The sequence below is a fragment of the Labrus bergylta genome, chromosome 3 (genome assembly GCF_963930695.1).
Source record: "Labrus bergylta chromosome 3, fLabBer1.1, whole genome shotgun sequence".
Taxonomy (NCBI): domain Eukaryota; kingdom Metazoa; phylum Chordata; class Actinopteri; order Labriformes; family Labridae; genus Labrus; species Labrus bergylta.
Window position 1 is genome coordinate 3,859,844 of NC_089197.1, and position 13,284 is coordinate 3,873,127.

The 13,284-nt window shown below is 42.6% G+C and overlaps 1 protein-coding gene across 1 annotated transcript in view; it reads left to right on the forward strand.

The window, feature by feature from the left end:
* The window catches only part of si:ch211-186j3.6 (neural-cadherin), a 296,332-nt gene that overhangs the window by 231,882 nt on the left and 51,166 nt on the right, over positions 1 to 13,284 (forward strand). Inside the window, exons 29-31 of the mRNA XM_065952497.1 lie at positions 3,876 to 4,003; positions 6,060 to 6,183; positions 11,989 to 12,169. Coding sequence (XP_065808569.1) covers positions 3,876 to 4,003; positions 6,060 to 6,183; positions 11,989 to 12,169 — 433 coding nt within the window. The remainder of the gene's footprint in view (positions 1 to 3,875; positions 4,004 to 6,059; positions 6,184 to 11,988; positions 12,170 to 13,284) is intronic.

The window sequence follows — 13,284 nt, forward strand, 5'->3', positions numbered from 1 at the left end:
CCCCCTTCCCCTCTCCCCTTGCTGGTCTGGGTTCACATTAGCAACATTGTACACCTGCATATGATCACAGTAAGGTGGCAGTATGCACATTGTTTGAAAATCTACCAAAAAGCAGAAAGAATAAGAAGTAACCATGGCAACCACAGAACCCGAGTACAGTACGTTTGTGTTCACACTGATCAAATGAACCAGACTTTTAGGTCCAGCTTACTCTGATCCAGGTGGGCACGGGTCCCCTAATGTGAAACCACCCTAACTGATCTTCTTTGGTCCAATCACAGATTCACATTTCACAAATTACATTTAATTCAATTGGAATCTTAAAGTTGAGGTTACAAGACTCTAAATATCACCCGTTAGTCCTTGGGCAGGTCTAAGACATACGATCATCAGGGATCATATCGGGGAACATGTAACTTCTGGGTAAGTGGGTGATTCAGCAGTGTAGAGCTGTCTGTACTGAACAGTGCAAAGGGAGATAACAGAGTGAGACGACAGCCCTCCTGTGACATTTTCTAACCAGGATCATTTCAAGTTAATTGAATTAGGGTGAAATTAAGATAATCTCCGTTTGACTGAGGACTGCCTGGAGCTCTTCACCCCCCCAAAGGACTCCCACATATCTACGGCTCTCTCTTGAATATCAGGAGGACTGTCAGAGACGAGTTTCCTATTTTTAGAGTCTTTGAGAGAAGCCCCAGACTGAGACTGCAGACTTCAATCCTCACAGTCTCACAGTCTGTGAGCTCAGGACACCTTGAAGCAGCTGGACAGGCTGCGTCTGAACACCGACTTTTTTCTTTCTTTTTTTTTAAACTTACCCAAATTTAGTGGAGGACAGCGTCAGCGAGAGCATGAGACTGTTTTGTCAAAACCAAAACTAAAGCCTTTTCATCGCAGCCTCATGAAAAGCTTCATTCTCTTCATTGAGCTGGTTCCTAAAAACACCTGCAAACACACACAAACACACACAAACACACACACACACTCTCTGTTAACTAAACGCTAACTTTTTCTATGAAGGCTGCTCCATCAGGAACTTCGCATTTCTACTTGAATTGTATCTGTGCACAGGTTTGGCTAATTTTCTTTGTTGCTTAAATATGTTTTAAATGAAAGAAAAAGAAATGGGTGTAAGGTCAGGGTCACACTGACAGCGGCAGCAACACAGACTCCATTTGCTCGACAGAGCAGCCATGAATGCACCGTGACTTTGGGTGATACTAAAGCTTTGTTCTGAATAGCATGAATACAAAAAGAAGAATCGGGGCTCTTGTGATTACAAAAAGGGGATTATTCAGCATCACAATGGCATTATTTTTAATCACTTGTGAATCTATTCATTTGTCCTGACTTGAACGCGGCGCGGGCATGTGACCTGATCAGGAACATTGCAGTCGTTGTGTAATGTACTGTAAATGTACTGTACTGTTCTGCTGCCGAGAATCTAACCATGGGGCATGGCTCAGCTCAATTTTTCAACAACGTTTAGTGAAATGTAAACCAACCAAAGTGTTAGATTTTTCTCTGAACAGATGCTGTACACGACATAGACAATGAGCTTTGGCCGTCTGTATACAGCCATTGATGCAAACATAATAAAGCTGAAGTCGAAGTGAAGTGGTTAGTGGATTGTTGTTGGTGTATCCAGTATGTGTTAAGGATTCATTCTGCAAACAAACACTGTGTGTGTGATGTGATCGAACTCATTTATGCCACTGTCCATTCAGCTGGTTTTGACAGCTGGTTAAAATATGAGTTTATAAGCTGCTCACTCCCAACACGTTCCTCCTGTTGATGTTGGTTCTAAAAGTGAAATTAAATCTTGAAGTGGCCAGCTTGTGTTCACAGATGGATGCAGGTTTAGCTAAGCGGTTAGATTACACATAGGCAGAGACTCAGTCCTTAAGACAGCGGGCGAGAAGTTCAACTGTCACTTTACACAGCAGCCTCTACCATCAGGGTGTGACTGTGTAGGTGTGACTGTGTAGGTGTGACTGTGTAGGTGTGACTGTGTAGGTGTGACTGTGTAGGTGTGACTGTGTAGGTGTGACTGTGTAGGTGTGACTGTGTAGGTGTGACCTGCGATGTAAAAGCGCTTTGATTTGTCAGAAAACTAGAAAAGAACTATACATTTCAGGGAGGTGTCAGGTTGGGCTTTTGACCTTGTATAATCAGCCGGTCCTGAGGAAAGCTAGGGCCATACTTGTGATCCCAGATCACCCACTTCACAGTGAGTTTGACCTTTGACCCTCGGGTCGTCATTTTAGAGCTCCTGTGAGGAAGACTAAAAGACTCCAGGTCTCATTTTTACCAAGTGCAATTAATATGTTAAACAACAATTAAAGATAAAGATAAAGATAAACTTTATTGATCCCCCATGGGGGACATTTTTTATGAGCTATTTGTTGCTCTTTTTGCACTTGAATTGCACATTTGCACACCTCCACTTTGCACTTTAATAACTTGAATTTCCATTCTGGTGTGGGCTCTTGACTGATTTTATTGCGCTGTTTTTATTTGGTTTTATATTTTGCTGTGTTGTCTGATTTTCAAATTTGTTTTGGTTTATGTTTTATGGTGATGTTGTCCTTGTGTTTCTTGTCTTCTGTGTGCTCCTGTTGCAACGCAAAGTTCCCCTTGTGGGACAATAAAAAATCTGAATCTGAATCTGAATACAAGCTCAAGTCCATTTACCATTTAAATAAGGAAACCAGGGAAACATCCTAAAAACAAAGTAAGAACTACTTGATTCTGTCAAATCTCCAGAACGGCTTCTCGTCTGTGTCAATGAATCATTGGCTTTAAGTAGAGGTTTTGTAAAACCCTTCACTCTTTCTTTTTACACATATCAGGTAACAGAGAATCATTTAAAGAATACAGATATGTTCTCTAAAATGGCCCACTCTGTGTTTAAAATGTTGATCTACAGAAAGTGTGATAACTGGCTTGTTTTAGGGTTACAAAGATGGCAGGGATTAAAGATTTTAAAAAGGTGTGCTTTTTGGACACACTGGAGTAGGGCTGCACCACAATTAAATAAAAAATAGACTAATCCATCATTTCTTTATTTAGGTTTTTAAAGGCTTCTAACATAAACAACACTTTGAGTTGTGAATCCAAATTGGCACCAACAGGCTAGCTTGTCTGTTGGAGCTGCAGGGTTGCGTGCATGTTTACAAGCAGGGGACATGCAAACGCACGGCTGCACAAACGTGACATCGATGGACTTTTCTTATAGACAAGTTGTTAAAAAGAGAACCTGGAAGATTTGAATCAAGCTGCAAAACAAGCAGCCAGGCATGTGTTTCTCTGTTTCCTCTCCACTGCACATCCTGCATCGTGCAGACCTCATTTAGAGGCTTTATAGTTGTCCCAGTCGTCACAGTCCTAACGGCTGCAGCTGCATACGAACACATCAGTGTTTAGGTGCTGTGGTGTTTTCAGAATAAAATAAGAATCAAGAAAGCTGACAGATTAAAAGACTTTATAATGTTCTTACGGACATGTTTGATGATTTAAATATTAGGTGAAATAAATGACTCTAGCTGTTTGGAAACAGGTTGCCATGGTTACTGCTTTACAAATAAATACACCAATATCTAAATTATTGGAAAACGGCAGTTTGAGATGCGAAGTCTTGTTTTTTTTGTCGTTATTTGTGCAATAACAGGAAACCTCGCAGGCAGCAGAAGAGTAATATGCCCTAATGAAAGGATTGTGAGTCAGAAGGCAGCTCCCGCTATAGTGATAATGGGGAAGGAGCACTTGACTGCAGCAGGGGGTACTCTCGTTATATTGCGGGGAAAATAGGGCGCTTTATTAACGCACTTGGTTTCTCTTTATAAGATCATTTGTGTTTGCTTTCTCCTCAGGAGGTGCGGTTCACTCTGGATCGCTGTTCAGGAGCAGCCGTGATGGAGATGGAGGGACTGGGCAGCTGGCTGACCACAGAAGACCACTCATCCTGCGAGGTGACGGGCGTCACACCCAACACTGACAGGTACACACACCAACACCGACATGCACACGAACATGTGACTTCTGCTGTGAGACAGATAGAGGTGCTCAGTGTGCTTTCTATGTGAGCCATGTTTACTCTCCATGTTGAATCAAACTGAGTTTGTGCACAAAAAGAAACAAGAAGTCATGTAGTGGAATTCATCTGCTTACTCAAAAGCCCTTCTAGTGACAGGTGTTACTAATTAGTATCCGATAAACACTATGATGGTATCTTACCCCGTGCACAGCCTATAAGTTCTCAGGTGCGCACGGTTGCAGGAACATACCATGAAAAATAAATAAAAAATCTGCACTTCACTGCTGCGCAAAAAATACTCTCTCTGACTCTCCTTCAGATTCATCAACGGGTTCTTAAATGACTGAATTGTGCGCAGCTGTGATATTCTTTCCTTTTGTTAGTAAGTTGAAAGCGTGTGCATGTTGTTCCCAATTAGCATAGGTAACCGCCCACTTATGCCCATAAAAGGACATGAGCGCAGGGCCCTGCAGGACACACATGTTGGTCGAAAAAAAAAAAAAACTAGGTTGTGGAGACGCGTAACGGAGCGGCTAAGCTTTGCATCGAATAAACTTTATCAGTCGTGACGGGTGCCCACAAACGCATCAGGGAAAACATCTACAGCCAGATGTGTCCGCCTCCAAGTCATTTAACATCCTCCTAAAAGTGTCCAATAAGAGCAGCTCGTTAAGTCTCAGCTCGTTCCAGGTAAAGGGAGCAGAAATCTTAAACGCCTTTTTCCCCAGTTAAGCTCTGACTTTTGGAAGAGACAGTAATAAAAGGTCCTGGGATCGTAGATCATATGTCCCTGTATTCTTCTGGTTGATGATGGTCAGAGGATCTGAAGGATGGAGATAAAGTGTTATTCCAACATAGTTTAAATATTTACCTATTTCCCTGTTCACAAATGTGAAAACATCTGATCATTTTATTGTATCCTGTAAAAACAACTACAATATGAAGAGGTTAGATGCAGCAGTGCAGGAGTCATGAGAGGGCTGCAGATGAATATTCATACTTCCAGAGTGTACCAAAAATAACTGTACCACTTTTCTACACCGTACCTTTGATTCATGCACCATACTCTGAGATGAGCTCATTTCAACCAAATATCAGTCAGTATGTATAGTGTCGATTCATAGCGAGTGTTATCTCGAGACACCTTACAAAAAGCAGGTGAAAGACCTCACTCATTGCTATGTTACAAAGACTCAACGTTTATCCATCATGAGCGTAGCGATTAGCAACATTTAGCAAAGTTACAGTTGTGAGAAAAAAGGTCCTTAAAGAGGCAGAAATCTCAAAACTAGACTCATGATGAACAGACGTCTGCTTGAAAAATGGAATGGGGGAGATGGGATAGGATGAAGGTCCTTAGCAGCAGGCCGTCCCAACCAACGATCCTGAGGAACATGAGAGCTCAGGAGCTCCCGGGAAAAACTGTTCAGAACTCTTAAATGAACATACACAATACAGGAAACACACTTCACTTTTACGACACTTGGCTGCATCCATATTTGTAATCTGAGCTTGCTCCGTCGTCATGCATGATGACACCTGATGGTATGTTGATAATGCTTTTATTGTCATCTTAAAGCTACACTTATCCAGAAACTGCAAAAATAAAAGCCCATATTATTCCATGTCAGGGAAATGTGTGTAAAGAAACCCCTTTATAATGTGGTTCTATCAGTGCTGTGTTTACAGATTTTTCTTCCACAGTGAATGGCCCAAACTTTTATTAAATCACTTTGTTATTGATTTTTAAGATTGAAAGCAGAATCTTCTGTTTGTGGCCAACATGATTGATTTACTGGGTTGAATGTTGGAAAGTCTTAAATATGAGAGAGCTGATTGCAAAGCTAAAACCATCGCTTCAATTCCGCCCCAAACAAAAGTGGAAACGTCTTCATCTCTAATGTGCTGCTTTGGAATTTATTTTTTTTAAGTTATCCTGAACATTGTACCTATTTAACCATTAAGACTTTTTTTTGTCTGCTTGTTGAATAATGTGTGTCCATGCCTCTGTGTGTTTCAGACACCTGAACATGAGCCACGTGCTCCAGCTCGGCGGGGTGAACGAGGACATCCCGTACATCTACCCTCAGCTTCAGCACAAACACTTCACCGGCTGCATCCGCAACCTCATCGTGGACAGCAAGGTAACACGGGGACACGTACACACCGGTAACATAACCACACTGCCATTAGAACGGCAGCAATGGAAGGAGAGGGGAAACTCACACCTGCACTAATGCTGATAAATGGATTAATAACAGGGCTCAACCTTCACAGCACCCTTGTGCCATGTAAGAGACCTTTTTCTTACGCTTTTAACTGTCGACCTCGAAGCCCTTTCAAACATAACACACGTGCACTCGGACAGCGAAACAGAAGATGAACCTTTACACTTTCAAGTAAACTTCCATGGCTCTGTTGGAGTGAAAGTCAAGGAGTCCGTGCTCAGCCGTGACAATGTTGAGCCTTTCCCCCAACAAAACCTCAAATCATTGCTCTATGAACACAGGCCTCCGGTATGGCAGCCTTTTTGTGAGGCCACTTTCTTCCAAAGCCTGGCATTTTGATTAAAGTTGTATTTTCTGCTGCAATTTCTACCCACCCTCCTTTTCAAAATGGTTCTCTGTCTAAGTGAGAAATGTGGCTCCTGCCAGGTCAGAACCCCTTTAGACTGTGTTACTACTGATGCAACGAGGAACCTTTAGGACACAAAAAGATCCATGGTAGAATGTAGAATCTGTCACTGCATGGCCGGTATGTTTTGTGTTTTGACCCTTGCATAGCTGTTAGTTAGCTCGCCCCCACTCCCAGTGCCAGTTGTCCTCGAAGTGGGCGTGTCCCCACTCTCTCTCTCCCTAGTTTCTGATTTCATGTAAGACATTTAAGCTCTAAAAAATGTATCTAAAAAAAGTTGAAAACATTTAAAAGTTTAACTCTGAGCAGCTCTCTGTGTATGCCTAGGCGCTCAAATACACAAGATTTATGGAAGTTAAAATGTTGGTACACGGTAGAGTTTTTGTAAAGGCCATTGTTCTGGGATTTTAAAAATGGTGGCAGCATGTAGGACTTGGTCTTTGTTGTACTTTCTGCTACTTCGCTGTGAAGAAAATATAAGAACTTTACCCACAGTTGATCATTGGTCTACCCTAAGCAACCAGGAAGAAATGATGCTTTGCAAAGTGTCCATTAGTTTCACCTAATCACCTTAATGTTAGTCTAGGCTATAGGACATGTTGACATGTGACTGTAGGACAGGCCTATTCAACTTGCGGCCCAGGGGATGAAAGCCGTAAAGTGTTAAAAACAGCAGAGCGCTCCCGTTTAATAGAACATCTTTGGTCCTGTGCTCTCAGCCTATCACAAGCTTGTGTTGTTGATGGATAAAAGAAAATGGCTTTCTCACACTGTACTGCTGTGGTGGGCTTGCTTGTCCGTCCCTCGGTTCCTTAGCTTTCTGAAAATTTGGCCTCTTGAACAATATAGTTGAATAACCCTGCTGTAGGAGCTGGGAATCAAACCCCCAAAACCTTCCAGCTGGGAGACAAACATCTACCACTGAGCCACAGCCGCAACACGTGCATTATCACACATGATGTTGTTGCATTGATTCCATTATGTGCAAAGGTGATGGTGAGTTTTTAGTGTCAACAAGATACCTATGATGCTAATACAGTAATGTTTTATTTGGGGGGGGGGCATATTGGTCTTTATTGGATCAGACAGCTGAACAGAGACAGGAAATGTTGGGAGAGGAGAGGAGGGATTACATGCAGCAAAGGATCAAGCTCGCAAACGACTCGCTTTACCAATGAGCATCATCTGCCCCACATTTTGTAGTTATTGCATCAATTTCATTATGTGCAAAGTTGATGTTGTAACATGACCTCCGCCTGTCTTTAAAGGCGCGGTTGGTCATTTTCTTTTTAAGATTTTGGTTGAAGTTGTCTTTAGGTCCTGACAGAAACTAATAACTCATGTTCTCTGAAAAAGGAACAAAGAAAATCCATCATCTGTATCAGTTTGTAAGTCTGTAAAAACTTCCACCAATGTCTGCCATGAGGTACCAATCTGATGAACCAATCAGACGCCTCCCTGTCTCCCTGCTCGCTCTCTACCTCTTTTGTGCTCTAGCTCACACTCAAAGCGAGTCACTGATGACTTTAGGAGTTTATACTGAGAGTTTACTGACCGCTGAATGAGACATGAGATGACATGTAAGTGAGGGGGCGTGGCTTTAGAGGGAGCACAGAGGGGAGGGGGTGCAGACGGGGCACTGAGGGAATGCTACTTTCAAAATCATGCTAGTTTTTTGAAAATGACCAACCCTGACTTTAACTTCAAACAGTAACATTGAAACCAAATTGTAGAACTTTTTAATAGTTAGTCTACGATGAGAAAAAGTTTCAAATATTTTCAGTGTTCTTTTATCTAATTTAGAGTAAAGCTTTTCTTTCGTTCATCGAGTCTGATCAGGTGTACCAATGGGAGCCTGAAGTGCCACTCGTAACCTCCTTATACCCCGTCATGTAGGCTACATGGATCAAAAGCTTCATTAAGATGCTAAATCTCAAGAGTGGCCACATAAAAGGAATCTTTTTTTTTTTTCTCTTTCCAGCTGCAATGCTAAAAGCTTTTTTTTTGTTGATGTGTGGTACCTCATGAGAAGACGTGGCGGGAGGCTGCACAAACGTTGTGTATTAATGAGAGAAATCTGCATGAGATGTGTGGGCGGACATGAGGATAATAAATCTCCACAGAGCAGCAGTGGGCGTACTGATGATTAATAATGTTGATGGACACGTTCTGACATTGTATGACTTATTTTTCTGTCTTTTTTTTTTACATTTGTACTTATTATCACAGAATGTGCTAATGTGTCACATTTGTTGCTATGGCAACATCATCTGTTTTCCTCTTGGTGTGTGAGTGCCTGTTATGTGCTAAAGGTATTTGACATTGATAGACAGACACGCTGCTTTTTGTTGTCTTGTTATTTCACAGACTTGTCTGTTGTTGTTTTGTGTGTACATGTGCGACTGTGTCTGGATCAATCTTTTATGTCGTTTCATACTTGAGTGTGTTTCTGTTTTGTTGGAGGCAGACGGAGTGTACAGCAGGTCAGGACCATGTCACCTCGATTAAAACCTAATTAAAGTGTGATGCATGGCTGTGTGAATGAAGAGGAGGGTAGACTGAAGCAAACGGCAGGTTGTGTCCAGGAAAATGTGTTTCTGATTTATAATAATTGTATTTGTATTCTGGAGTTGTGTCTCTTCCCTCCGGCTGCTATTCACCATCATTTGGTTTTCTTGTCCTGTCATAATCCTGCTTGTTTTTCTCCCTTCAGCTCCCACTGTATCATGCTTTACGTTTTTCACTTATTTTAGTTTTTGACAAAACTGTCATTCCATTTTTAAAGTATGGATATTTGCAGTTTCCGGGGTAATAGCTCCATGCATGCTGGGAGCTCTGAGTGGGAGTTGGATTTTGCAGCTTTTCTCTGCAACAAAAAAAAGAAGTATGACTTGTTGAAGACAGTGTGCAGCATTCTGTTGAAAACATTCATTGTCATCGTGCCAGAACATATTCTGAGACAGAATCTGCTGCCTGACTGTTTCTGGTGGTTTTAAAAATCATTTGACAGGCGCTCGTTGAAGAACCTCGATTAATCAATTGAATGAACGATGAATGATGAATGAATTGTGTCTGGGACAGGTGTTTGTTGAATGAAGTCTCTTGAGAGGCTGTTGAGCTCTTTCTTGTGGTCCCTGTCAGGTTACAGGCCATATGTATTCTTCTGTTATCTCCCTCTTGTTCTCTCACTTCCACCTTTCCTTCCTCCACATACTGTTGATTTTTGCACCTATAAGTTTATCAAGCATCCGATGTTGGTAAAACATTTAAAGCCCAACTCTTAGAGTCCCTGACACACCAAGCTGCCTGTGACGTCGCCTCACATCGCCCTTTGTCTTGGGCGAAAAGTTGCACTTGAACACACCGCAAAGATTACAGCCGACGGCCAACCACCACGTACGTTCTGCTCATGCGTGAGAGGAAATAACTCTCCATGCCAGCAGGGGGTGGTAATACGTTGTTATGATACGAGAAGACCATTTTCACACCGCTGTCGCTCACCACTCGTATTATAGGTTGTCTACTAATGGAGAATAACGTCTGATAAAAAAGGTGAAAATGGCGCTGGCGTTGTCAGCTTTTGGTCTTTTAGTGGAAAAAGAAAAGAAGAGGAGGAGGAGACAAATAAGGAGAAACCACACTAATGGGTGAAAGCATGGATACTACAGAGACATGCTCAAGGAGCTTTCCTGAACCTGAGTGAAACCTCCAAACAGCCAATCAGAGAGATTCATCTCACCAACTGCTCGATGCCGACCGACGCCGATACAACATGTCGAATCGGCCCAAAAAACGGGAGCCAACTGTTAGTGACTGAGCTGGAGACACCGCAAAAACTAGGGCGATGATCCCTCAGCTGGACAGACGGTCGACGATCTCCTCGGCGTGTCATCGAAAGCCCAACAAGGCAAACAGCCTGTTAGGGGAAGAGTGATTACTTGATGATGGGCCGCTGAAATGTAGTGACTCGGTGTTAAGGGTTACATGTTTTGAACGCAGAAATAACCGTTTCTTGAAGTCTTTAGGAGCGCATATGTTGGTTTCAGGTAAATCTTACTCTAACTGTGTGTTGGTGTTTCATGTGGTTTGTCTTTCAGTATTTCCAGAGATTCTTTAAATCATTTTCTCTTTCAGTCTGACATTAATCTCAAATTCTGTATTCTATCATCTTCTCTTTAGAGACAGGGTCGCTTGCGACTGACTCCACAGCTTTAATCTTCACATTCTGTGCATACATCACTCCCCATCGGCCGGAATATTTTATAACCTAACACCTGAAATTCATCTTTGCAAACAGGACAGACCACATGGATGTGTCAGTCTGCACAGCTTGAGCCACAATATGTTATTTCAGTAGAAACAGGTGTATTTTTGTGCTTTACTCATACATCAGTCTGAATGGTTTTTTCTCAGACAGAGAGAGAGAGACACAGTGGCCACTCCAAAGTGTCTTTTAGTCATTGATCGCTCATGTCTGTTACACTGCTCAGCAATCAGCACAACCCTGTCTAAACCCTGCAAAACAGACAAGCAGTAGCCTTTAAAGGTCAGCAACCAATAAGAAGCCTCTTTGCTGGAGGTCACTCAGCCAATCAGCAGCTCCCCAGCGGCATGACTTTGACACTTTTTTTTTACAATCTGTTGCATTCCTGCGTCCTTACAGCGGCACCAACACAACTCGTAAAGTTTTGGGGGTTGAAGCAGGGAGGAGGAGATGGAACATATTAATGTCCTTTATGGTTGTGTTTTTTTTGTGAGGGACACAAATTGAAACGTTCAAGGTTCCCCCGTCCTGTGAGGTTCCTGCACAGCGGGCCATGTTTTTGGTCTGTTTGAGAATCACTCCTGTGTTTGGTATTGATCACAGTGGGAGGGGGGGAGAAACAGATGAAGGCCGGAGTGTGTCCCTGAGCTCACGTCCTTCAACACTTTTCAAAGTTTCCCTCCAGAATTCTTGAATTTCCTCTCTGTTTAATTTTTTTTTTACATGTGAGCCTCTCCTTCACTACGTGCCCCCCTACCTCTCTGTCCTGTGAGTTATGCGATCCCTTTTTTTCTGCCGTCACTTTGTCTTTCTCTCTCTGTGGTTTTTAAGCTACTTACTTGTTGGCAAGGCTTCTAACTTCCCATCTTCTCATCTCAACTTAACTCTTTTTTTTTTTGTCCTTTTTAAAGCTTTTCTCTTCTTAACCTCTTCTTCGTATTCTTCTTTTGATCCCTCCCTCGTTTCCCCCCTCCGTCCTCCGCCTGTCACCGCTCACCTTATCTCACATTCACTCTCTCCCTCCTTGTCGTCTGCTATCTCTTCCATTCAGCTGTATGATTTGGGCTCCCCGGCCGACTCTCAATCCAGCTCTCCGGGCTGCCTGACCACTGACAGCAGCTGTGTCAACATGGGCTATCCGTCCTGTGGCCACCGAGGTCGCTGTCACGGCGAGTGGGGCTCCTTCAGCTGCCAGTGTGTGCCGGGATACACGGGACACCAGTGTGACGAGGGTAAGCCAAACTCTCCTGGACTACATTCACTTTGAGGTGGAACCATCAACAGTAAAAAAAAACAACTAAATATATGACGTGTCCTGGAAGGATCATTTGGCGCTAAATGTTTTGTTTTATGCTGGAAAAGTTTAGCTATGAACCACAACTAGATGCAACAGTAAAGTCTATCAAAAATGTTGCTTCCTCAACTGAAACAGCTTCTAAATTTAAACCTGACAATACTTTGAAGTATCCGATAATTATCACACACAGAACACGTTCACAGAGTGCTTTGGCTGAAGGACAGCGAAACAGGATGGTGGGTTTATGGTTAGTAATAAGAAGTATGAGTGGGACATTAGCAGGTTACAGGCTGATTTCTCTCTCACAGTCACAGTGATGTAGAACAGGTTTTATTTAATGGGGGGGGGGGGGGGGGGGGGGTGTTACAGTGTTAAGTATCAGTCAATTAAATTTAGCTGAATGTCCTCATAAAGAAAAAAGTGAATGAGCCTCCTGTTCTGTTAACATGTACGAGAATAAAGCTTGAGTAGATGATAGACATTATTTGGTATATGAAGCCAACGTGCAGTTCCTCAGGTGTCCACTTGAGGCTTGCTGCAAAAGCTTTGAATGCTCATGTTAACGTCAGAAATAAACGTTTTTACAGCCTGGTTCAAAATAGGATTTCTTCTGTACTTGGGGTTAGGGTTATTTTGATTACATCGATGCTAAGAGTTATGCAACTTCCATACTTCAGGGTGTGACTGAGTTGACTGAAAGGTGGGTGCACCTGTGGGTGACATCTGTTTTTCAGGAGGCTAAAGTCCCAGCTCAAATCCACCTTTTAGGTATCCTACATGTATCTAAAGTTAGAGGCAGCATTTCCAATATGTTCGGATTTAAAACCCCACTTCAGGAATCAGTGAATGACGTCACTATTGCTGCGTTCATGTGGTGTGCACATGAACGACTGCTCAAGTCGGAACAACAACTTGTAAACTCAGGAAAGAATTAACCACATTGCTGTTTCCATGTTGACATTCTATTTGTCATCACATGCAAGGCAAAAGATGTTTTATCAATATTAAGATTCTTCGAAAGTGGGACCAATCCGAGGAGCACCTGAATGC